Source organism: Phaenicophaeus curvirostris, chromosome Z, assembly GCF_032191515.1.
Source record: "Phaenicophaeus curvirostris isolate KB17595 chromosome Z, BPBGC_Pcur_1.0, whole genome shotgun sequence".
Taxonomy (NCBI): domain Eukaryota; kingdom Metazoa; phylum Chordata; class Aves; order Cuculiformes; family Cuculidae; genus Phaenicophaeus; species Phaenicophaeus curvirostris.
In genome coordinates, this window is record NC_091431.1 from 66,818,711 (window position 1) to 66,843,653 (window position 24,943).

The 24,943-nt window shown below is 57.8% G+C and overlaps 4 protein-coding genes across 4 annotated transcripts in view; 3 read left to right on the top strand and 1 right to left on the bottom strand.

Annotated features, from left to right (window-relative positions):
* The window catches only part of ARID3C (AT-rich interaction domain 3C), a 29,303-nt gene extending 19,574 nt beyond the window's left edge, over nucleotides 1-9,729 (top strand). The window contains exon 8 of the mRNA XM_069880942.1: nucleotides 9,720-9,729. The gene's annotated coding sequence lies outside the window, so the exon portion shown is untranslated. The remainder of the gene's footprint in view (nucleotides 1-9,719) is intronic.
* On the top strand, nucleotides 6,353-11,953 carry DCTN3 (dynactin subunit 3). The gene is made up of 7 exons (XM_069880955.1): nucleotides 6,353-6,474; nucleotides 7,565-7,649; nucleotides 8,701-8,787; nucleotides 9,414-9,497; nucleotides 10,095-10,153; nucleotides 10,882-10,941; nucleotides 11,548-11,953. The coding sequence occupies exons 1-7, from the start codon at nucleotides 6,385-6,387 to the stop codon at nucleotides 11,635-11,637; spliced, it is 555 nt and encodes a 184-aa protein (XP_069737056.1). The 5' UTR covers nucleotides 6,353-6,384; the 3' UTR covers nucleotides 11,638-11,953.
* Nucleotides 11,954-13,612: 1,659 nt separating this feature from the next.
* Nucleotides 13,613-18,397, top strand: RPP25L (ribonuclease P/MRP subunit p25 like). The gene is made up of 2 exons (XM_069879899.1): nucleotides 13,613-13,661; nucleotides 16,945-18,397. The coding sequence occupies exon 2, from the start codon at nucleotides 16,954-16,956 to the stop codon at nucleotides 17,512-17,514; it is 561 nt and encodes a 186-aa protein (XP_069736000.1). The 5' UTR covers nucleotides 13,613-13,661; nucleotides 16,945-16,953; the 3' UTR covers nucleotides 17,515-18,397.
* A 5,457-nt stretch (nucleotides 18,398-23,854) lies between these two features.
* The window catches only part of LOC138733584 (dynein axonemal intermediate chain 1-like), an 82,483-nt gene continuing 81,394 nt past the window's right edge, over nucleotides 23,855-24,943 (bottom strand). Inside the window, exon 8 of the mRNA XM_069880947.1 lies at nucleotides 23,855-24,149. Within this exon, the coding sequence (XP_069737048.1) occupies nucleotides 24,045-24,149 (105 nt within the window). The 3' untranslated portion in view covers nucleotides 23,855-24,044. The remainder of the gene's footprint in view (nucleotides 24,150-24,943) is intronic.

A 24,943-nucleotide genomic window follows, 5' to 3' on the forward strand; every position in this document is an offset into this window, starting at 1 on the left:
GTGCACTGGGAGGTGCTTGTTGGTGGGGGCCCAGCAGTGCCCCCCACTACCAAAGACTTCCGAGATGCCGAGGTCCCCAACGTGGGGAAGTGGGGAGATGGAGGGCACCGTGCCGTGCACTCCTAACTACCTCGCTGGGGCTAAGCGGGCACCTTCCCCACCCGCTTGCACCCCTGAGTGCCAAAGCAGGTGAGCGTGGAGCAATGCTCACCTCTACCTCAGCATGGGGTGCCAGGGCTCGGAACCACCGGGCTCCCACTGGCACTCCCACCTCGGCTGTGCCACTCTGTGTATCTATTAAATGAAATGACCTGCTGAACGAAACAGGTGTTGAGGGTAGTATGCATGATGTAGTGCCACATGCAAAGCTCTGGTGCTCAGTCTGGGGACAGATTGGGGTTGCAGGACACACCCACAGCCCTTGACACCCTGGGGTAACAGCTATAGTGCCTGAGCTTTCACATCCCACTTCACCTTTGCCTCCAGCACCAGGTTGCCTCCTGGAGTAGGGACCTCATTAGGCTGCCCCGTGGCAGGGAAGGGGCATGGTTATGGGCCTGCTGATGTTGCAGCAGGTGAGATGCAAGCAGTGTTGGGCCAGTCTGGCACTTAGGCAGCACCCACAGAGGGTGTGGGTGACTCAGCCGGACCTGGGAGACACAAACATATGCATGGGTGCTCACGGGTGTGTGTATGGATGCACATGGGAAAACTGGAGCCAGCAAATTCATCACACATACTCACAGATTAGTTGTGCTCCCATGGAGAAACTCAGCAATGTGCACACCCTTCCGACTCAGGACTTGCTATATTTCTATGATTCTACGACTTGCTGACACACGCAGCCACCCATACATTTGAAGAGGCTTCTATGGGGACCAACACTCCTGGCAACAGCAGCCATGAGGACAGCCCCACCCTAACACCCGTGAAGCCAGAGTCTCCCACTTCAGAGGGGGGACACCTCCACCCTGGGGGCTCTCCTACCCCCTGGAGACATTCCATCCCTCCGGGGGCACCACTACACCCCTGGAGACACCCCATGCCTCCAGGGACACCCCTAAGCCCCTGGGAACACTCCCAGACCCTAGGAAACACCCCACTCCCCCAGGGACAGTCCATGCCTCCAGGGACACCCCCAAGCCCCTGGGGACCCCCCTATCCTCCCCCAGGGACCCCCCGGACCACCCAGCCCGGCTGGGCGGCTCAGGTGCTGTCCAGGGTGCTGAGCGGCGCTGCTGCTGGACTCGGGGCTGGGACACATGGGGGACACGGAGGGACACGTTGGGGACACTGGAGGGACACGTTGGGGGCATAGCGGGAGGCAAGTGGAGGATATGTTGGGGACACGGGAGGAGGCATGGGTGGGTGCAGGTGGATATGTTGTGGAGACAGGGGACATGTTGGGGACATAGGAAGAGACAAAGGAGAAAAGGAAAGAAACAGGCAGAGTTAAGGACATAGAATCATAGAATCACCAAGTTGAGAAAGACCCACCAGATCATCGAGTCCAACCGTTCCTATCAATCACTAAACCATGCCCTTCAGCACCTCATCCACCCGTCCCTTAAACACCTCCAGGGAAGGTGACTCAACCACCTCCCTGGGCAGCCTGTTCCAGTGCCCAATGACCCTTTCTGTGAAATATTTTTTCCTAATGTTCAGCGTAAACCTCCCCTGGTGGAGCTTGAGGCCATTCCCTCTTGTCCTGTCCCCTGTCACCTGGGAGAAGAGGCCAGCTCCCTCCTCTCCACAACTTCCTTTCAGGTAGTTGTAGAGAGCAATAAGGTCTCCCCTTAGCTTTCTCTTCTCCAGGCTAAACAACCCCAGCTCTCTCAGCAGCCCCTCATAATACTCGTTCTCCAGCCCCTTCACCAGCTTTGTTGCTCTTCTCTGGACTCGCTCCAGAGCCTCAACATCCTTCTTGTGGTGAGGGGCCCAGAACTGAACACAGGATTCGAGGTGCAGTCTCACCAGTGCCGAGTACAGAGGGAGAATAACCTCTCTGGACCCCGTCTGTCCCTGTTAAGGACGTTGCGGGGATGCAGGGGGGATATGTTGCAGACACGAGAGGACATGTTGGGGTTGTGGAGAGAGACACAGAGACGTGGGGGAAGAGGTTGGGCGCATGGAGGGACACAGGGATGCATTGGAGACACAGAGAGAGACTTCGGGGGACATGTTGGGGACACAGGTGAGACATGGTGGAAGACGTTGGGAACATGGACACAGGAGAACATGGGGTCATGTTGGAGACATCGGGGGAAACAGAGGGGAACATGTTGGGGACAAGTGTGACATGAAAGGACATGGGGGCGCATGTTGGCAACATGGGGAAGGACATGTGGGACACATAGGGGGAACATGGGCACATGTTCCCCAGCACATGTTCCCCCTATTCGAATCCTGTGTTCAGTTCTGGGCCCCTCACCACAAGAAGGATGCTGAGGCTCTGGAGCGAGTCCAGAGAAGAGCAACAAAGCTGGTGAAGAGGCTGGAGAACAAGTCTTATGAGGAGTGGCTGAGGGAGCTGGGGTTGTTTAGCCTGGAGAAGAGGAGGCTGAGGGGAGACCTCATTGCTCTCTATAACTACCTGAAAGGACATTGTGGAGAGGAGGGTGCTGGCCTCTTCTCCCAAGTGACAGGGGACAGGACAAGAGGGAATGGCATCAAGCTCCGCCAGGGGAGGTTTAGACTGGACATTAGGAAAAAATTCTTCATGGAAAGGGTCATAGGGCACTGGAACAGGTTGCCGAGGGAGGTGGTTGAGTCACCTTCCCTGGAGGTGTTTAAGGCATGGGTGGACGAGGTGCTAAGGGGCATCGTTTAGTGTTTGATAGGAATGGTTGGACTCGATGATCCAGTGGGTCTCTTCCAACCTGGTTATTCTATGATTCTATGATTCTATGACATGTTGGGAACACAGGACTGATGAGGGGACATGTTAGGGACAGAGGGGAATCTCTTGGGAACATGGAGGGATATGTTGGTAACACGGGGAGAGACCTGAGGAAGATGTTGGGGACATGGAGGGATGGGGGGGATATGTTGAAGACATGGTGAGAGACACAGGAGGATGTGTTGGGGATGTGGGGTGATGGAGGGGATGTTGGGCACACAGAGAGAGACACCGGGAGACACGAGGGATGTGTTGAGGACATGGGGGAAGACACGGATGGGTATGTTTGGGACAGGAGGAGTGGCACTGGACCCCTGCAGAGGACCCTAAGTCTGCAGAGGATCTGGGTCTGCCAGAGGGCCCATGTAGGTAGGTATGAGGGGGAGGGTGTTGGTGAAAGCAGGAGTGGCAAGAGGCTGAGCAGGGGATTAGGGGGTGGGGGTGGTGTGTGTGTTCATGTGTGCATGAGTGTGTGCTAGGCTGTGTGTGCACCCTGCAGCTGGGTTTCCTGTACACGTGTGTGCGTGTGCATATGTGTGTGTCTGTGGATGCATGTGCGCTTGTACGTGCATCAGGATGCACTGAAGTTCCCTCTGTGTGTGGGTGCATGCATGCATGTGTGTGCACACCGTGATGCAGTGGGTTTCTGTGTGTGTGTGCACATGTGTGTGTGTGCAAGCACGCCAGGATGCAGTGCATTTCCCTCTGTGTGTTGAGTGTGTCTGTGTGTGCCCCAGGCTGCAAGATGTCCCGGGGGTGTCCCCTCAGGGGTGTCCCCTCAGGGGTGGGGGTGCCAGGATGCGAGCCAGCCAAGCCCCAGCACAGAACTCCTGCAAGCCCTGGCAGAACCAGCCAAGCAGAGTGGGATCAACGCAGCCTTTACTGGGGTCTCGTGTTCCCTGTCACTGCCGGGCAGTGCTGACCACAGCTCATCGAGCGCCAGGGCTCCAGGGAGCCAGGAGGGAGCATGCATCCCAGCTCGTTAGGCAGCTCAGGGGGTGATGTGTGTTGCCACGCTCCCTGGGGGGCTCAGGGACACAGCTGCTGTCACCTGAGTAACCAGCCATGATCGAAGCCACTTCCCGCATCCCGCAGGGACTGTAATTGAGCGGAAAGGAGGAGATGGAGGATGCAGGGGCGATCCAGTCTAGCAGGAGAAGCGCTGGATCCAGCCTCAGTGCCAGGCTGGGGGGAGGTGGCTGTGGTATCAGTGTGTCACCTTGGGCTCCAGGGATGGGGGTGGGGTCAAAGCCTCCCTCTCAGCCCCAAGCAGCCAAGGATGGGGACAGCAGGGGAACCAGATTTGCCGGACTCTGTGCTGGACTGTAGGCAGCCAGTGCTGTGCCTTCATCCTCACTCCAAGGCTCACGGGCTGGATGGGGCCCTCAAGGCTGGATGTCCTCCCATCCCAAAGCCCCACCTAGGGACCTGAGTCCTAGGGACCTCAGGACTGCCTGAATTTCTCACTTGAGGAGGGCAAAGAATGGGACTGAGTTATCTGTGACCCCTTAGCATAGGGATTTGTGTGTTTGTGGACATTTCCCATCACGCTGGGCACAATCCCTGGCAGCCCCAGTGCTCTCTAAACACAGACCAGCAATGTGCTTGCACAGCTCCCAGCCCCTGCTGCAGCCTGATTTCTGCTAATGAAGCCATTCCTAATTGTCGCCTTTGTGGAACAAAGCACAGCTCTTCCCCTCTGAAGATGTCTCTTCTATAGCCCAGCTATCGATCCATGTGAAAAAAAGGCAGAGCACAGAGGGCCTCAACCTGCTCTCCTGCCTGTGGGCTCTGCACAGATTGTCCAGGGAGATTTGAGGGGGGGGCGGGCACAGGGGTTGCTGGGACCCTGGGCCACCCCACAGCTCCCTCCTGCAGCCTGGCAGCCCCATAGAATGCCCTGCAGGAACACACCTGTAAGGCCAAAGATTTTTCAGGGCACAGTGGGCTTTGATTTCAGCAAAGGTCACTGGGAGGATCCCTAAAGGTGCACAGCCTGCATTGCCAGCCATGCCAATGAAGTGCTCACTATTAGTAGATGTTTTCACCTAAAAGCCTGGCTGGGATTGTGACTAGGGGCTCTCTGGTGCCTGGGACTCACCAGTCCAACACCCATCCCCATGTTGGACACCCAAGAGGGATAGGGACCACCCTTCAGCCAGGAGCAGCTCTGGCTCTGCCGAGGCTATGTGGGTGCAGGGAAGATCACAAGGTGCTTTGGAGACTCCTGAACTTTTCCCTTTGCAGTCTGGAAAGTCCTTGGACTTCTCTGTGTGGTGGATGCTGCTACCCTGAATTCATCTCCTGACTTGGGGGTGCTGGTGGGTGAGAAGCCCAACATGAGCCAGCAGCGTGCACTTGCAGCCCAGAAAGCCAACCATTTTCTGGGCTGCAGGAAAAAGAAGTGTGACCAGCAGGGCAAGGGAGGTGATTCTTGTGAGACCCCATCTGGAGTACTGTATTCAGTTCTGGAGTCCTCAGCACAGGAAGGACATGGATCTGTGAGCCCAGAGGAGGCCGCGAAGATGATCAGAGGGCTGGAGCACCTCTGCTATGAGAACTGGCTGAGATAGTTGGGGTTGTCCAGCCTGGAGAAAAGAAGGCTCTGGAGAGACCTTCCAGTGACCTTCCAGTACTGAAAGGGGCTCTAGAAAAGCTGGGGAGGGGCTCTTTGTCAGGGAATGCAGGGACAGGACAAGGGTGAATAGTCTAAAGCTCAAAGAGGGGAGATTTAGATGAGATCTCAGGAAGAAATGTTTTCCTGTGAAGGTGGTGAGGCACTGGCACAGGTTGCCCAGAGAAGGAGGGGTTCAAGGCCAGGCTGGATGGGGCTCTGAGCAACCTGATCCAGTGGGAGGTGTCCGTGCCCATGGCAGGGGGATTGGAATGGATGGGCTTTAAGGTCCCTTCCAAACCAAACAATTCTGTGATGTCACCCCTTTGAGACCCCCTTGTAACTGTGAGTGCCAGCTGCCAGCAGCGGCAGGACTGGGTTTGGCCGCCACTTTCATCCACATCTCCCTTTTTGGCCCACATCACCACTGGAGTCGATGGGAGAAAGGTGAAGGCGGGCAGGCAGGGCCCTGAGGGAGGGCCCGCGGCAGCTGCATGTACTTCTAAGGCCCTGAATCCACAACGGCCTATGGATCGCTGCATCTATTTATTTTTCGTATCTCCAAGCGCCTCTTTCCCGTAGGACCGCGCCGGGACGGAGCCTCTATCGACCGCGCTAAGTCCCTCTCTGCAGTGCAAATCAACATCGACCGCAGCCACCCCTCTCCCCGCCTCGCAGCGCGGCTTCGCACCTCCCGCACACCCCACCCCCCTCCTCCCGTCTCCATCCTTCAATCCCGACTCCAGCCCCGCGCCGCCGTGGTCCCCAGGCCACCCTCGTCTCCATGGCAACGGCGGCGCCACGGCAACGGGGCGCGCGGGGAGGGGGGAACCGGAAGCGGCGCGCGGCGCTTCCGGGGCGGTGGGCAAAGATGGCGGCGGAGCTGCAGAGGCTGGGATGGCGCCTCGAGGAGCTGGAGCGGCGCCTCGGCGGCGGCGGCGGGGCCGATGGGGCTCGCAAGGTGCGGCGGGGGCCGAGGGCGGCCCCGAAACCCCGCGGGCACCGGACCGGCCCCGCCCCGCCCTGCCGCGCCCTGCAGCCAGGCCCGAGCCTGGCGCGGCCTGTGGGGACGGGGTTTGACGGGGTGGGGGATGCCGGGGTCTGGTGGGATTTAGGATGCCAGGGCTCCATGAGGTCTGGGGCGCCCTGGTCTGGTGGGGTGTGGGGCGTCTGGAGTGCCCAGGTCTGGCGGGATTTGGGGTGCCTGGGTCTGGGGTGCCGAGGTCTGGCAGGGTTTAGGGTGCCCGTGTCTGGGGTGCCCATGTCTGGGATATCTGGGTTCAGCAGGCTCTGGGGTGACCAGGTCTGGAAGGATTTGGGGTGCCCGGGTGTCTGGTGCCTGGGTTTGACAGGGTCTGGGGTGCCCAGGTCTGGCGGAATTTGGAGTGCCTGGGTCTGGGGTGCCCAGCTCTGGTGGAGTCTGGGACACCTGGGTCTGGGGTGCCCAGGTTTGTTGGGGTTTAGGGTTCAATGGGGTCTGGGGTGCCTGGGTTTGGGGTGCCTGGGTTTGGTGGGGTCTGGGGCACAGCAAGCTTTGGGGAGCCTGGGGCTGGGGTGCTCAGACATGGCAAGGCTTGGGATGCTTGGGGCTGGGGTGCCTGGGCCTTACAGGGTTTGGGATGTGAGGATTCAGTGGAGTCTGGGGCACCTAGGTCTAGTGTGCCTATGTCTGAGGTGCTCATACCTGGTCAGGTTTGAGGTGCCTGGGTCTAGGGTGGCCGGGCTTGACAGGGTTTGGGATGTCTGGGTGCGGCGGAATCTGGGGTGCCTGGGTCTGGCAGGGTCTGGGATGCCTAGGTTTGGGCACCCAGGTCTGGGTGCCTGGGCCCATCATGGTCTGGGGTTCTCAGGTCTGGCAGGGTCTGGGTTGCCCAGCCTGGTGAGGCTTGGGGTCTCTGGATCTGGGGTGTGGCGGAGTCTGGGGCGCCCAGGTCTGGATTGCTTGGAGTCTGGGGTGCTCAGGTCTGAGGTGCACGGTTCTGGTGGAGTTTGGGGTAACTAGGCCCAGTAGGATCTGACAGACCTGTCCCCCTCCTCTGCCCCCCCTGCAGGTGGCTGACGAGCTGGTGAAGGTGCAGATGGCACTGAACAACATTGCCGGGAAGAGAGAAAGGATCAAAATCCTGTACAAGAAAAGTGAGCAGCCTCAGGGGGAGGAATCAGGAGGGGCTGGGGAAGCTCAAAACACCCTCTGTGGCATTTCACTCCTCTAAACAAACATCCCTTCCCCCACCTCCCCATGTGAGCGCTTTTCATTTTGGGCTCTTGTTTTAAATATTGCGCAGAGAAAGAAGCGACTGAAGTCTTTTTCTGCTAATGACTCTTCCATCAGCCATTGAGAATGGGGAATGGGCCACTGCAACCTGTTATTTGCTTGATGTCTGCCTGGACTAGTGCAGTGATTTGCTCCCCCTGGAATGCAGCCTGTGAGGGTGGTTGAAGCATGTTGGAGCTCCAGAAATGAATTCATAGAATGGCTTGGGCTGGAAGGGAGCTTAAAGCCCATCCAATTCTACCCCCCTGCCATGGGCATGGACACCTCCCACTTGATCAGGTTGTTCAAAGCATCATCTAACCTGGATGAGGTTCTTGCATGCTTGGACTTCTTAAGTGCACCGGAGCAGCTCTCCCTTGTTTGTGTGTTGGAAGCAAGAAGGATCACATAAAGCCACTGCTGGACAGGTCTGGGGAGCCACCTTCGAACTGGGGGATATCGGGAATGGGCACTGGACTGGTGCTTTGTCCTGCAGAGCTGCCTCTTGGCCAAGTTTGGCTGCTTGGTATGGCAGGAGGAGCAGGCTGCATAGGCTCTTTCTCAGGGAGTATAGGGACAGGATGAGGGGTAGCGATTTTAAGCTGAAAGAGGAGAGATTTAGGTTAGGTGTTACGAATAAATGTTTTCCTGTCAGGGTGGTGAGTCACTGACACAGGTTGCCCAGAGAAGTCATGGACACTCCATCCCTGGAGGTGTTCAAGGCCAGGTTGGATTTGATTTGTCAGTTCTTGGTCAGACTGCTCCAAAGTTGTGTATTTTCAGGTGCCATAGAAATCAATGAATGTGAACAAAAATGACCCTAAATTGTCTGTGTTTATAAAATAACCTGATGTAAAGCCCGGAGGGGAATTACAGTTCAAAGGCGATAACATCTCTCCTGTTGTTTGTCTCCAAATCTCTTTTTCTCTCTAGTTGAGGATGTAATAAAATATCTGGACCCTCAGTACATTGATAGGATGGCTGTCCCAGATGCCATGAAGCTGCAGTTCATCTTAGCAGGTACAGTATGAAACAACCTGAGATGAGAGGTGGGTTCAGCACTGCCAAAGTTTTTTTTTTAACCTTAGCTGGATGAGGGTGGGTTTCTTCTCTTCAGTTGTAAAGATCTGCTATGGCACCCTTGTTACAGCTGTCAAGAGAGATGGTTTCTACAAGGATGTCTGTCACCCTAGTTCTCCCATGTGCACATCCATGCAGTGGTTTTATCAATTCTTATCTTTTTAGTATGGATCAGTTTAACCCTGGATTATTAAAAGCTTGAAAATTAAAACTGGAGCCAGGACAGTTTTCCTCACCTCACTTCCAATATGCCCTAGGCTATGACAAAAGTGGAGGACCTTTGCTTGTACTTTAACCACCTTCTAGCCTTGTCCTCTTGTGCCCCAAAGAACATAATTCAGCCTTGTTTGGTATAGTCTGCAAATGAAACTTCGTGGCAATTTTCCTGCCTTAAGTTGGTGTGAGCCAGAATCCAGGGGTGAGTGACACAAATGTCTAAGTAACATCACAAACAAGCCCCTTTTGGTATGGCTGGATCAGCTGGAAAAGTTAACTCGCCAATGTTTGTGAGAAGCCAAAGCAGTGTCTTGTATTTACTGAAGTTGCTTCTTGTCTCACTCCACCAGAGGAGCAGGTTATTCCAACCCAAGCAGCCCTTCTGGAGCAGGTGAAGAACCTCCAGCCTGTCCTGGACAGCGCGAGCATCCAAGGTGCGTTTGTTCTTCTGCAAGTTTGGGCTGTGGAAGCCACCTCACAAGCTGCTGCCTATCCTGTTTTCCTTCTATTTCTTGAGCCTCAGTCTAGAGGCGAGGATGGCTGAGCACACAGCCTGATGTGAGTAAAGTATGTACAGACAAAGCATCTCTGCTGCTCTGACCTCTCATGTGAGGTCAAGGAGGTGATGGAATAGTCGTGAAGCAGGTTAGAAACAGCAGTTTGGCAGGGAGGGTGGAGCTCAGCAGGATGTTCCTGCCTATGAGCTCTTTTCCATCCAGAACATCTTGGACGGATCTCTGCTCCTGGCACAAGCGGAGATGCCTTTTTAGCTGTGTGCCCTAGTGCTTATCCAGGTAGTTTACTCTGATGGAGTTCTCAGTGCTGGCATCCCTTAACTTGTTCCAGTTAGTAAGTAAACTTGGTATTCCGTCCCCTGGCAGCCAGGGGGTTCTTATGGTGGGAAAGGTGTTTTTGTGGCACCTGGTGCATGCATTGAGTTCTGCTGCAATGTGCTCATGCAGAAGGAATAGTGCTTATTTTGGGAATGTGATGTGTAACAAAAAGAATGGGTTTGTCGTTTGTATTTCCAGCGGTTCCTGATCATGCAGCCAAACTACAGCGACTCTCTCAGATCCACATACAGCAGCAGGTAGCGTGAATGTCCTTGACAGTCTTGACTAGCAGGGAGGAGGAACCATTTGCCAGAGGCTGTACTGGCTCCCCTGTACTCGCAGTTTCTTGAATTGCTCACTTTCAGCGGGTCAATCCCAGGATATTCACACTGTAGTCTTAAAGAACTTTAAGCACTCTAGGGTGGACATATCCATGAATTCTGACAGCTGGGTCTGAGTTGGAAAAGCACTCTCCCTTCTGTAACCCTTCTCAAAGCAGAGGTTTGAGTGAGACTTAATGAGGTGCTGCGGGTTTGCCCAGCTGGCATTCCCCCTTTCACTGGGACACTGAGGTAAAGTATGGCACTCCCTGTGTGTCCCAGTCTCTGAAAGGCTGTGAATGCCGTCACCTTGTCAGTTCACCCTTTCCTTCCTGGTCTGAGTGCTTCTGCAGCCTGGGCAACACCTAATGTCACCTTTCAGCATTTCGCTGTGAGTTTCCACTCAGTGGCAAACAAAGCCTGGATGCTGACTGAGGAGAGGTGGGCAGCAGTGCAAGCCCAGGGGCTTTGGTGTTTTGTGGGCATAGGTGTTTGTCCCCTCTCTCGTGGCTGTGGGAACACTTCGAACTGCTGTGAGTGGCCAGGGCAAAAGCACTAGTCCCAGTCCTGGCCTTGGATGAGATTCCCCGCGTCCTGTCAGGGACTAGGAGGACAGATGTATTTCAGCTGATTGGTCGCTCACACATTGTGGCTCCTCTCTGCAGGAACAGCGTAAGGATCTCACTGACAATGTCAAGACACTCCTGGAAGACTACAACAAGATGGTATCCTTTGATTCTTGGGCCTGGCATGGCCGAACTGCCTGCCTGCCTGTCCCCTGGGCTGCCTTTGCTCATATAACCCCTGAGTTTAATGCCTGCAGCCCTTTCTGACATGGTGATGCTTGTGTCCCTGTCATATTCCTCTCGGGAGCAGCTGAGATGGGAAGGACAGTGTGCCACCTGCGAGCCAGAGCTCCTGTGCTCACAGCACGGCTGGGCACAAGGGAGCTGGCTGGATGTCGGCACCTCTGTCCGGTGACGGGTCCCTGCGACCTGCCTAAGCCAAGGCTAATGCTGGCCAGGTAGGATCCCAGCGCTGACACTCATCCTAAAACAATAGGGTAGGGAAGCTTTGCTCTTTTCTGTAGACATCCCCTTGAAACATGGTGCTACACAGTGTTCAAAAGCAGTTCCTTGGCTTCCCTCTGTGTTTGGTGTTGCAGAATGGCTCCACACCCGGATGGTTTGAGTCCCTGCAGGCTTTCTACAGCCTGGTGTCCCTGGCCCCTTAAAATCCCTGTTTAGGAGAGGAACAGTGTTGTCGGGGTGCTCTGACCTTGATGTCTTCCCAGCAGTTTCCACATCTCTTTCCTTAACAGTTATATCCAGACTCTGCTTCTCTCCAAGCAGTTTGTTCAGTGGAATGAAATACTGACGCGGCTGGAAGCAGCCAAGGGAGGGAAACCTGCAGCAGAGTGATGGCAGAGCCAGGAGTGTGGAAAACCCCAGAGACTCTGCTGGCCTTGGGTTGCTCTGGAGAGGCTGCAGCACAGCTTGCACCTGGTTATCTCAGCATCTTCCCACTTGGTGTGAGCATGCAACAAGTGACATCGCAGCTCCTGGGGCTCCCTGGCTCCACAGCTGAGCTCCACTGTCCTGCATCGAAGCCACACTACTCCTTAATTTGCCACTGTTTGCAAATCTTGCACTTCACCCGAATACATTTTGGTTTGTGATGTATTTAAAAATCCCTTTGTGCTCTACTACGGTCTACAGTAAAAGCCCTGGAACACTGCCCGAGTCGTCTCTTCCTTCCCTGGATGCAGCCACGGTGCAGGCTCGCCCTTCCCGCATGTTTTTCTCTAGGCAGTGAATGGTAGAGGCCTCATGGCAAGCTGCAGGAGTTTGCCAGTGGCTTCCAAGGGCAGGTAAATCCCTTCCGGCCCCTCCAGCCTGCAGCAAATGTGCTTCCTGCTCTTTTTTCCCCTACATGCTAGCTGTCAGTTTCCAAAGGAATCTGGCTTCAGAGGGCCAGGGTGTTCTCCCAGTGGCTTTTCCCTTCCAGATGCCTCTGAGGTGGACCCTGTGGTGGCTCTTCTCCCTTGGGAGAGGGATGTGAGCTGTGCCTCCTCTGCTCTGGCTGTAGGCTTGAGTTTCTCCTGGTGCAGTGGTGGTCCTGAGCCGGAACTGCTGTGCTTGGGAGGGTCCCAAACCATCTTGCTGGGTGAGACACTGTCTGTTCTCGGGAATGCAGTTTAGTAGTGGATAGGTATGATTGATGATCGTAGAATAGTTTGGGTTGGAAGAAACCTCAAAGCCCATCCAGTTCCACCCCTTGCCTCGGGCAGGGACACCTCCCACCAGACCAGGCTGCTCAGGGCCCCATCCAGCCTGGCCTCGAACACCTCCAGGGAGGGGAAATCCACGGCTTCCCTGGGCAACCTGTGCAGTGCCTCACCACCCTCTGCAAAGAGTTTCTTCCTAAAGTCTAATCTAAATCTTCCCCCTTCCAATTTAGAGCCACTATCCCTCATTCTATCACTCCACGCCCTTGCAGAGAGTCCCTCCCCAGCTTTCCTGTAGCCCCTTCAGGCACTGGAAGCTGCTCTAAGGTCTCCCCAGAGCCTTCTCGTCTCCAGCCTGAACAGAATCACAGAATCACAGAATAACCAGGTTGGAAGAGACCCACTGGATCATCGAGTCCAACCGTTCCCATCAAACACTAAACCATATCCCTCAGCACCTCATCCACCCGTGCCTTAAACACCTCCAGGGAAGGTGAATCAACCACCTCCCTGGGCAGCCTGTTCCAGTGCCCAATCACCCTTTCTGTAAAGAATTTTTCCCTCACGTCTAGCCTAAACCTCCCCTAGTGGAGCTTGAGGCCATTCCCTCTTGTCCTGTCCCCTGTCACTTGGGAGAAGAGGCCAACACCCTCCTCTCTACAACGTCCTTTCAGGTAGTTGTAGAGAGCAATGAGGTCTCCCCTCAGCCTCCTCTTCTCCAGGCTAAACAGCCCCAGCTCTCTCAGCCGCTCCTCATAAGGCCTGTTCTCCAGCCCCTTCCCCAGCTTCATTGCTCTTCTCTGGACTCGTTCCAGAGCCTCAACATCCTTCTTGTGGTGAGGGGCCCAGAACTGAACACAGGATTCGAGGAGCGCTCTCACCAGTGCCGAGTACAGAGGGAGGATAACCTCCCTGGACCTGCTGGTCACGCCGTTTCTGATACAGCCCCAGCTCTCTCAGCCTGTCCTCAGAGCAGAGGCGCTCCAGCCCTCGCATCACCTCCGACACCCGTTCTAAGAATTCCATATCCTTCTGTCGGGGATTCCAGCCCTTTTCTAACCCCGGGGGGGGTTGGCCGGGACGCCGCCATCACCCCCCGCCCTCAGCCCCGACGCGCGGCGCCGCGCCGTGACGTCACCCGAGGCGCCGGGGCGCACCCGTGACGTCACGGCGCCACCGCCGCCTCCCGGCTGCCGCCTCGTGCGGAGGCGCCCGCAGGTGAGAGCGGAGCGCGGCCCGCGGTCCTGCTGCCCCCCGCCTCCCTCAGCACCCCCCCCGCGGCCTTCCTACCTATCCCGCACCCTCACCCCGTCCTGCATCCACCCCGCGCCCATCCCACCCTTCCCACACGTGGCACATGTATCCCGGGCATCCCGCACCCACCCCGCACCCTTCCTACCCACCCTACGCGTGTCCTGCACCCATCCCACGTGTCCTGCATCCATCCTGCACCCATCCCGCGCATCCCACACCCACCCCGCACCTTTCCTACCCATCCTGCATTCATCTACTGCATCCCGCACCCATCACGTGCATCCCACGCTCATCCTGCACCCTTCCTACCTACCCCACGCATGTCCTGCACCCATCCCACGGGTCCTGCATCCATCCTGCACCCTTCCTACCCACCCCACGCGTGTCCTGCACCCATCCCGCGCGTCCTGCATCCATCCTGCACCCATCCCGCGCGTCCTGCATCCATCCTGCACCCATCCCGCGCATCCCACACCCACCCCGCACCTTTCCTACCCATCCCGCATTCATCTACTGCATCCCGCACCCATCACGTGCATCCCACACCTACCCTGCACACTTCCTACACACCCTGCATCCTTTCTACCCATCCCACCTCCATCCCGCGCCCTTCCTGCCCATCCCACACCCTGACCCCTTCCCCCATCCATCCCGCACGCATCCCACCCATCCCACACATGGCATATGCATCGTACGCATCCCACGCATCCCACATCCACCCTGTACCTTTCCTACCCATCTCACACCCATCCCACACCCATCTTGCGCGTCCTGCATCCATCCCACACCCATCCCCCCTATCGCACATCCTGACCCCATCCCACATCCATCTCCTGCATCCTGCACCCATCACGTGCATCCCACACCCACCTCACATCCTGACCCCATCCTGCATCCATCCCGCATGCACCCCGCACATGGCATACCCATCCCACACATGTTGCATCCACTCCACACCCTTCCTACCCATCCCACATCCATACGACGTCCATCTCGTGCGTCCTGCATCCATCCTGCACCCATCCCTGCTATTCCACATCCTGACCCTGTCCCGCATCCACCCCCTGCATCCTGCACCCATCACATGCATCCTGCAGCCACCCTGCACCCTTCCTACCCACCCCGCATCCTGACCCCATCCTGCATCCATCTCCTGCATCCCGCACCCGTTCCCTGTGTCCCGCCCATGGCACACTCATCCCACGCATCTTGCATCCACCCCGCACCCTTCCTACCTGTCCCACATCCATCCCACATCCATCCCCTGCATCCCATGTCCATCCCCCATGCATCCCACGTCCATCCCGCACCCATCCCACACATGGCATACTCATCCTGTGCATCCCACACCCATCCTGTACCCATTCCATGCATCCCGCACATGGTACAACCATCCCTTGCATCCTTCACCCACCCTACCCATCCTGCATCCTGATCCCATCCCATATCCATCCCCTGCATCCTGCACCCATCCCATGCATCCTGCACCCTTCCTACCCATCCTGCATCCTGACCCTGTCCTGCATCCATCCCCTTCATCCCACCCATCCCACATCCATCCCACGCCCATCCCGCGCATCCTGCACCCTTCCTACCCATCCTGTGTGAATCCCGCATCTGTCCCACACATCCTGCGCCTGCCTGCTCCCCGCACTGGGTGCTGGGGCTGCAGCTCCCCAGACTTTCCGCATGTCCCCACACCTCGCAGTGTGGGATGTGGCGCTGCCCCCCTGCCTCAGACCCACAGCTACCGCCCTCGCTTCCATCCTCTGCCCCGCAGCCCTTGCCCAGCCCCACAGCTCCTGCCCCAGAGCCCTGCAGCCCCAGCCCCTGTCCATCCCCGCAGCAGCTGCGCCCCACCTCCCTCCCCACACCCCGCAGTGGGACCTGGGGCTGCCCTTCTCCACCAGCCCCATCCTGCAGCTACAGTCCAGGCTCCCTGTGGAGCATCCCCTCCCCGACGGCCCCAGCCTCCCCTGCCCACCACCCCACCACGATCGCAGCCCCACAGCCGGGACCCCAGTCCCCCCGCTGCCTGCACAGCCGTGACCCCAGCCCCTCTGCCGCCCCAGGACGCGGCAGAGCCTCTGGGAGGGATGGGGTGCAGCCCTGCCCTCTCTCGGGGATGGGATGCCAGGGGCAGCTCTGGGTGAGATGGTGCTGCGGAGTCTGTGGACGGCAGAGCCTTCGGCTGCGTGCCCGGGAACTCCGGCTCTGTGGTGGGGGGAACCATAGAATGTCCTGAGTTAAGGGACCCGTGAGGATTATTGAGTCCAACTCTTGTCCCTGCACAGGATGACACCAACATTTGCGCTGTGTACTGGAGTGCATTGTCCAAATGCTTCATGAATAGTCAGGCTTGGAGCCTTGCTTCACCACCCTCTGGGTCAAGAACCTTTTCCCAATATCCAACCTAACCCTCCCCTGGCACATCCATTCCCTTGGGTCCTGTCGTTGGTCACCAGAGTGAAATCACGACTGCTTCCCTGGGGAACCTGTTCCAGGACTCCACCACCCTCTGGGACCGAGTGTCCTACACAGATGTCAGTGAGGGAAGTGAAGCAGAGGCAGCCTGTCGTGGCAGAGAGGGGAGCTGCAAGATGAGCCGTTAGTCCTCCTTCAGGCTCCCTCAGAGAGCTCCTGCTTTGTTCATCATGTGCCGTTCTGTTGTCTTGCTTCTTGCTGGCCGCATGTCTCCTGCCAGCAATCCCTCACTTGCTGATTTCCCTGCATCCGCTACTGTTCCATCCACTACCTCATCCCTGGCCTTTTGTCTGGGGTGGCCAGACTCAGAGCCCCAGGACCGTGTTCCTGCAGCAGAGCGAGCTGCTGCAGGCGAGCTCTGCCTGGGTTCCTCGTGCGCACGTCTCTGGCTCACGGGGTGTGGTGATTGTTGATATCCCACTGGCTTCTATTCCCAGTAACCTCAGCTCACCCTTCCGTTCTCTGTGTTTCTCTGAGCCTGTATTTTCCACTCCATCCCACTTGTACCCACACCACTGTCCCTGTTCCTCTCACCGCCTGCCCACTGGGGCCCAGACTCACCTGTACCATGTTCAAGCTGTAGGTGCGTGCTGAGGAATACCGGGTACGAGAGACTTCTCAGCACAAGCAGGGCATTCTTCCCAATCTTTTGGATGCGCTTTTTTCAGGATCCACACCTCTGATAGTTCAAAGCGCCCTTTAGAGGAGAGTTCGTATTAACTGTGGTGAGAGTTTGTATTAACAGGTGTGTTTTCCTTTTCAGCGCTGCAGAATGGAGAACTATAAGAAGGCTAAAATTGTGGAGAAACCTTGTCCTCTTCCCTTCACCAACCTGCCCCCTGGTATTATCGAAATGAAAGTGAAGGATGGGAGCAAAATCAGGAATCTGATGGGCTATGCCATTAGCAAGATGGAGCTGGACTCAGTGAGGCAGATCCTTTTCACTGGCTCGGGAAAGGCCGTCAGCAAGACCATAACCTGTGTGGAGATCATGAAGCGAAGGCTGAAGGAGCTGCACCAGATCACCAAAGTGCTCTTCCGACAGATTGAAGAGACCTGGGAGCCCATCGTGCCTGAGGCTGGCCTCGATGCCTTGACCGTGAAGAGAAACATTCCTGCCATCTGCATCCTACTCAGCAAAGATGCTCTTGATCCTCAGGAGCCGGGGTACCAGGCTCCGGGTTCTTTTGACGCTTTCTGGACCGAGACACGGAAAGCAGAGTCACAGGGCCAGATGAAGAGGAAGCAGGGTGGAGGCAGGGGAGCTGGCAGCATGGGAAAGCAGCCTCGGTCCGCTGGAGGAGGCCCCGGGGAGTCCTGTGCCAAGTCCTGAGGTGCCGACGCTGCGTTTGGCTGTAGTTTGCGGGAGTCATGGAAACAAGCCAGCTGCTGTAGCTGGAAAGCTGCTGCTGAACACAGGGGCTTGCAGAGTTGTTGGGGGAGGGCAGGAAAAGTTAACTGTTCCAAAATGGATGCGACTGTAGCTGTGTGAAACTGTTTTGACAAGTTTCCTTGTCAAAGGCTGCCAGGCTGTACTCCTTCGCATGCCGTTCCGGGAAGATGGGAGTTGTCTCTGCTTGAGGAAGGACTTTTGGTGTCTTGCTGATGAGCTCTGAGGGAGCAGGGTTTCGGCTGCCTATGGAGTGGGATTTTGGCTTCCTACAGAGCAAGGTTTTAGCTGCTCATGGAGTGGGATTTTGGTTGCCTATGGAGTGGGGTTTCAGTTGCCCACTGAGCAGGGTTTTGGCTGCAGGGTTTTGGCTGCATAGACGGGTGTGGCAGGTGGAGGTGGCTCTTGCTGCAGTACTGAGGGCACATGGGACCTGGTGTGGATTCCCTTGGCTGCCACCTGCGCTGCTGGAGCTCATGTGAGGGGACAATGGGACACAGGGCTGGGCCAGCCGCTTCTGTGCCTGACAGTCGATGTGCTGCTGAGCCTGTCAGTTGATTTGAATGTAGAACTATGGGGATCTTCAATTGTGTTCACATGGCACTCTTCCTGTCCTCCTTTTACCTCAGTGGAGTTGATGGTTATGCCTCTCCATGCCAGAGCAGCAGGAGCCGACTCCCGTGGTAGCCAGCCTGAAATCCTGTAGCTGTGCAAGTGCCTGGTTGGGGTGGTAGTGGGAAGCTCCAGAGGACCCTCTTCTTTCTTCTTTCTGCTCCTTTATAATGCACAGAGATGGGTTTAAAATAAAGTTTCCTCTTCCTGTAAATGTGGAATTTGTCATGTCTTCCTCATCCCACTGGAGGTCACCCTGTAAGCGCTGGTGGTGGGGCTGCGACGGCTGGCTGGATATCCGCTCTCACAGCTCTCCTTGAGGAAGAGGGGACTCGCTCCGCCGCATTTGTTCCTCTCAGGACTGTTAATGCACCCTGATGCACCGGAAAGGCTTTCTTCCTGCCTTCACCTTTAAGAGATGTCAAGATTGCTTTTTTCTTTGGAACCCACTGGAACTGCAATCTCAAAAATACCCGGCCCAGACGCTGCCGAGGATGGAGCATCTTTTCTTGCTCTGTAGCTTCTCTTCTGGAGCAGCTCTGGAAGGTCATGCTGGGCAGGAAGAAAGTGTGGCTCCTGGTGACAGGCTGAGCTCTTGTCATCACAACCCCTGCTCACACTGTGTCCGGAGCACTGCCTGTTCTTCCCCTTTTCTTCCCAGGTCACTGGCTGCATTGGCGAGCTCCAGCTGGACCGTGTGCTGCTTTGCCAAGGCAACAGGAGCATTGAGAGAAGGAATTTTACTTAAATTGGGAGCAGGAGAGGCGTTACCTGCGTGACCTGATGCTTTCCCAACAAGACTTAATCAGCACAAGCTTTCTCACTGGCCAAGCAGCCGGCATGAGCCAGGACTGCCCTTCCCTCCCCATCCCTTTTCCGGATGGTGTCGGTCACAGTCACGCTCTGTCCCTGGAGCTATGAAGGTGCTCAGAGAAACACGCAGAGCGCTCTGCGGGGGCAGAGCAGGTGAAACCTGGAGATGGGGCAGAGCTAAGCTGATTTATCTTGGAGCTGTTCCCACCTGCTTCTCCCTCACAGCTGAGGCGACTGCTTTTCTTGACTCATTAGCAGATTAGCAATAAATGCCAAGGAAAGATGCTCCAGCGTCTGATCACACATTGCAACAAGCGATGTGTTTGTGTTTGTTTATTGTTGAAAACACCCTCTCAGTGGAGAGACGGATCCTCAAGCAGCCGGGTAATCCTCCCTGGTGGCGGTGCTGCCTTTAATGCCGCCTCATCAAAGCTGCAAAGCGGTTTTATTTTTGTTCCACCGCCCCAAAGTTGCCCTCAGCTGGCTGCGGTGGCTTTCCCTGGTGCGGCATCCAGCAGCGCTGGAGAGGGAGAGGGCACCCATTGCATCCATGAGCCCCCCAGCAGCCCCTGGGGTTCTTCAGGAACCCCCCAGCAGTGGGAAGAGCCCCCTGAGTCCTCCCAGGCTGTATTCTTTGCCAGGAGCATCCCCACTCCAGAGTGACACCCCACACCAGAGCATCCCTGGCTTCCGTCCCCGTTTGCAGGCTGGCAGTTATGGATTAGCAGCCCCTAGGGACGGGCTGTCCCATGCCTCAGTTTCCCCACTGCATGGAACAGGGAGGAGCCAGCTGCACCTATGGGGCTGCCGCTGCTCACATCCCTGGGGTACTGAGTGTCCCTAAACGCCTGTCCCCGTGCTTGTCCCCAGGCTGCGATGGTGCCTGTGCCCACCCCTGCCTGACCCCGTGTCCCAGAAGGGACCTGCTGGGAGAGCCAAGCAGGAGCGGGCAGAGCCAGGGGTGGCAGTGGATAGATGGCAGGGGCAGGGATGGCAGGGAAGGGGTGGCAGGGATGGCAGGGGAAGGGATGGCAGGGAAGGGATGGGGGGGAAGGGATGGCAGGGTGTCAGGGTTGTCAGGTGTGGCAGGGGAAGGGATGGCAGGGGAAGGGATGGCAGGGGTGGCAGGGGAAGGGATGGCAGGTTTGGTAGGGGAAGGGATAGCGGGGAAGGGATAGCAGGGAAGGGATGGCAGGGGAAGGATGGTAGGGAAGGGATGGCAGGGATGGCAGGGGTAGCAGGGATGGCAGGGATGACAGAGATAACAGGGATGGCAGGTCTGACAGGGGTGGCAGGGGAAGGGGTGTCAGGGGTGCCAGGGCCGGCGGGGCGGGCAGGGGGCTCCGGGGGGCGTCGGGGGTGACCCGGGGCGGCTGCGGGGGGAGCTCGGGGAGCTCGGGGTCCCTCGGTGCGGCCGCAGCTCACGTGGGCGGCGCGGGGGGCGGGTCCCGGTTCGCTCTCGGCCAACGGGGCGGGGAGAGCGAGCAGAGCGGGCGGCGGCTCCGGCGGCTCCGGGACCCGCACCGGGACTCTGCCCCGCGCTGGGACCGGGACCCGCACCGCGCTCCCCGCCGGCACCGGGGCCCCGCTCCGCTCCGCTCCGCTCGGGTCTCCGTGGCGTCGGGTCTGTGGAAAAGCCGGAGGAGCAGGGAGAGGGGCGAGAGCAGAGGTGAGGTCAGCCGGGGCGCCCCGGGGAAGGGGGTTCGGCGATGGGTCTCTCGGCAGCAGCCGCGGGGACGGGGGCACCGCGGGTTTGGGGTGCGGGGTCGGTGCCCCCGGAGCGGGGCTGCCCTGGGAGCTGCTGCAGCCCCCCCGGCTCCAGCGGAGCCCCCCGAGCCCGGGGGTCGCTGCCGGCTGCACCGGAGGGACTCGGGCAGCCTGACCCTACTGCCGGCGGGGACGGGGGCTTTAAATGGCTTTAAAGTGGAAGGGGGAAGATTTAGATTAGATGTTGGGAAGAAATTCTTCCCGGTGAGGGTGGTGAGGCACTGGCACAGGTTGCCCAGGGGCGCTGTGGATGCCCCATCCCTGGAGGTGTTCAAGGCCAGGCTGGACGGGGCTTTGATCCCCCTGATCCAGTGAGAGGTGTTGGAACTGGATGGGCTGTAAGGTGCCTTCCAACCCAGCCCGTTCCATGATTCTATGATTCTCCTTTCCAGGCGCAGGATGGAGCAGACAAGTCCCCGTGTCTGCACTGCCCTGACAGAAGAGGGGAAGCCAAGAGGAAGCTCTCATCCATCCTTCCCAGCACCACAGTGAAACCCAGGACATAATTGCGAGCGGACAAACTGTGACGGGGCACTGCTGTCCGGCTGCCCACCGGCCTCAGCCCCGTCCCAGCACCCGCGCTGCCGCCGTCCCTGCTGCCCCCGTCAATGCCGGTGGGTGGAGGCCACGTGCTCGATTGCTGCGCTGGCACCCCAAGCCTTGGGCCAAGCTGCGGGCCCTGCTTTCTCCTGCGGGACGGTGGCAATGGGGGCTGCTCTCTCCACCGCAGCGATCGTGGCGATTTCTTTTAACTGTGTCATTGCGTTGCTCATCATCATTCTCTTCCTCATCCTCTGCAAGGCCTGCAGGACCCCCTCGTGCCCCAAGAAGAGCCCGGCTTCCGATGCCGATGAGGCAAGGAACGAAGAGAAGTACCTGCTACAGCCCTGAGCTGCTTGGGGACGTGGGTTCCCAGCTGTGCTGAAGGAGTTGTGGCAGCCTAGATGCCCACGCTGGGACGGAGTGCTGGCCAGGGCACAATGAAAGCAGAGGCAATACTGAGCCGCTCACAAGAGCCATGACGTGGTTTTGGTGTGTGAAGGCCCTGTGGATGCCCACAGTGACTGTGGAGATGGAGAGACAGCAGCCAGGCACGTGCTACGGGGAAAATCTTGCCTGTCCCAGCAGCCAGCGACTGCAGCAGGAGCCCTGCCCTCGAGTGCGGTCCGTGTTCGGGGACAGTCCATGGGCTCCTCCCTGGCACTTGTGGCCTGGGCCAGTGACCGTGGCATCGCAGACCTGAGCGGGGCCAGCCGGGGGCTCGGAGAGGGGAGGCGTCGGGGCTGGCACACCTGCCTGTCCCCACACAGGCCCCACCAGCAGAATGGGCTGTTACCGGTTCGGGTGTCTTTGGGGATAGCTCTGGGGTGCCGTGTGCCCCCAGTCTCAGGGGAGCATTTGGCACCCGTCTGTCCCAGCAGCCGGTTTAATGAGCCAAGAGAGGGTCTGCATGGTCTGTCTGTTCATTCCCGGTCTGTCTGTCAATCCCCTCTGGCATTAGAACCAACACTGCCAAGCAAACGGGCCTCCTCCTCGCCGGGCGCGTGTTCCTGCCTGCCCTGCTGCCTGCTCCCAGCTGAGACCAGCCAGCAAGGTTTGACCTGCCCGTGGGCAGCAGACGTGTCCTTGTCAGCATCCCCAATCCTGCAGAGAGCAGCCTGGGATGTCTTTTATGTTGGAGAGGTGGGAGACACAAGGATCGATGAAGGTGCCTGACCAAACATCACTGAAGGGTCTTCCAGCCACAACAGTGACTCTGCAGGGCAGGATGCGGGTGGGCTGGCTTGTCCCCAGGCCTGGCAGCTGCCCTCCCCAGGTCTGCCTGCTGGTGTTGTGGGTTTTGAAGGGCTCTGCCCTGCCCATCCGAGAGCCAAGCAATAGCTGAGGTCCCTGCTGGCACAGCCAGTGCAATAAGGGGACAGGGCAGGGGGCTGTGCCGGGAGGACACCAGCCAGGGACCCTGTGCTGGCTTGACCAGACTTGGTAGAGCCTGTGGTTCCTCCCCATGTCAGGTGTAGCTAACACATCCCTTTGCAGTGGTGTTTTTACTAGGCTAATAAACCAACTGTAGGACCCAGGTAGCGTCTCTGAGCTCTGCCCAGCGCCTGGAAAATTTGAGGGAGATGGCGTGTCCTGCCCATCCTGTCCCACAGGGCTGAGGAGTGGCTGTCCCAGGGCTGGTGGCTAATGTTCCTGCAGGATTGTGGGTCGTTTGCTGGGTGACGGTAGAGGGTAAAGGCTCATGTCTGTAGCCTTCTGTGGCTTTTAAATGCTGGGTGAGAAATCTGGCTGGGTATTTCATGACCACAGCGTGACCCCCAACCTGGGCCAGGGGCATGTCAGCAGGGAGCAGCCCCCAGCCCCAGTGCCAGAGGCACCTGAGAGCTTCCAAGCCACAGCCTTAAGTTAGAGGAATGCTTTTGGGGGACACGTGGCAGGTGAACGGATGGAGGAAACCTGCCACTACCCTTGCCTGGTGGAAGAAGCGCCTCTGGTCCTCAGTCCTGGCAGCTGTGCACAAGGCTCCAGCGGTGACAGCTCGTTGCTGCTCATCAGCATGCAGCGAGGCTACCGCTGCTCCTGCTGCCACTGCAGACACGTAGCAGCTAATCCCTCTGCTGTAACGCGCAAGAGTGGTGGCAAGGCTCTGCAAACCCCAGCGCCCAGCCATTCTGCAGCCGCCAGCTGGGTAGAGGCAGCCGTGGGGAAGGGGAGTTATGGAGCTTCCAGAAGCTGGGGGCTGGCAGCTGCTGTGATACCCTGTTTGCAGTGGTGGCACATCCCTCTCCCACAGCTGCAGTGGCCACACCAGGTCCTCAGGCACCCTCTGGCTTAGGCAGCCACCCCAGAATCCAGGGGTCTGTGTGTGACTGACCCCACAAATGCTGTGGGGCCGCAGCTCAGTGGTCAGTCTCTCTAGTCACTTGTGGTGGGACTGGCTGTCATCGGGCTGCAGCCCTGAGGTTTCCCTAGGGCTGGCAGGACCAGCCCTCACCTGCTGTCCACGGAGGTCTCACCCACTGCAAGCCCAATAAAGCCCAGCGGAGGGCTGGGAAGAGCTGAGGGCCGTGTGGCTATGAGGGACTGCCTGACCCCAGAGATGACAGCACGCCACAGCTCTCCCAACAATTCCATTTATTTGTCCAGGCATGGAAGCAAAGTGTTCGCGCTATGCAAAGAGCAGGCGGCATGGGGCCCGTGCCTTGCATGCCAAGCAGCCACCAATCAAAGCCAGGCTTGTTCAGCTGGCAGCCCCTGGCAAAGCCATCGTTCCCCCATGCTCACTCCTCTGCCTTGCCCTCTGGCTCTCTTACCAGGTTAAGCAGCTTTTCCAGCTTTGCAATTTCCACCTCAGGACCCTTCTTAACCTTCTGGCCTTTCTTCTCCTGCGAAGAGAACAAGAGAGGGAGAGCTGTGAGCAGGGAGAACCATGAGAATGGGGATGGGTCTGCTGTTGCCACCCTCTCCACAGGGCAATGCATCTGCCTGTCCCTGTATTTGAAGCCCAAGGTGCCACGAGATATGTAAAAGCCCCCATGGGGTGATGGAGAGTGGTAAGGCAGGGTTTAAGTGGAGATGGTAGTGGATCTGCTGATCCACAGTGACACAATCTGTCTATTCCCTCTCTTCCCCCAGCCATTCCCAGCCACGTGGGATTAGACCACTCCCTAAGCCCTCCAGCTTTTCCCCACACACCCTGGGGAGGTGCCAGGCATGCACGACTCCCAGGGCAGTCACAGCAATGCAGCTGTCCTCCTCAAAACAGTCCCACCATACCCACTCCATGCCAGCGCTCCTGGGGAGAGGCAGACACAGGAGCAGGGACGTCCCCTATGGCACCTGAATCTGTTTCCTGGGAGGGCAGGTGGGTACCGAGAGTCCCGAGCCTGGGGGTGCAAAGCGAGTCCCAGGTGGGCTGTTAGCTTATCACTGAGTCTCTCTTGCCCTTAGGCACAGCTTGAATGTCCTGTGGCACAGCCTGTCCCTGTGCCTCACTGTGTGCAGCTGCGCCATCACAGCACACACACCAGTGTGGGCAGCGAGGACAAGCCCTTCCCACCGCTCCCTCAGCCCCTCTTCCAGTCCTCTCGGGGGCTTGATTCCTAGCCTGCCCAGTTCAATCCTTTCTTGCTTGGGAGGTGAGACCACTCCTCGAATCCTGTGTTCAGTTCTGGGCCCC

What these genes read in the sequence shown, in the direction of transcription:
- DCTN3 (XM_069880955.1), top strand. Translation starts at nt 6,385, where the DNA reads ATGGCGGCGGAGCTGCAGAGGCTGGGATGGCGCCTCGAGGAGCTGGAG. An exon ending in GCTGCAGTTCATCTTAGCAG is followed by an intron (nt 8,788 to 9,413) that starts GTACAGTATGAA and finishes TCACTCCACCAG; the next exon opens with AGGAGCAGGTTATTCCAACC. An exon ending in TGGAAGACTACAACAAGATG is followed by an intron (nt 10,942 to 11,547) that starts GTATCCTTTGAT and finishes AGTTATATCCAG; the next exon opens with ACTCTGCTTCTCTCCAAGCA.
- RPP25L (XM_069879899.1), top strand. Translation starts at nt 16,954, where the DNA reads ATGGAGAACTATAAGAAGGCTAAAATTGTGGAGAAACCTTGTCCTCTT.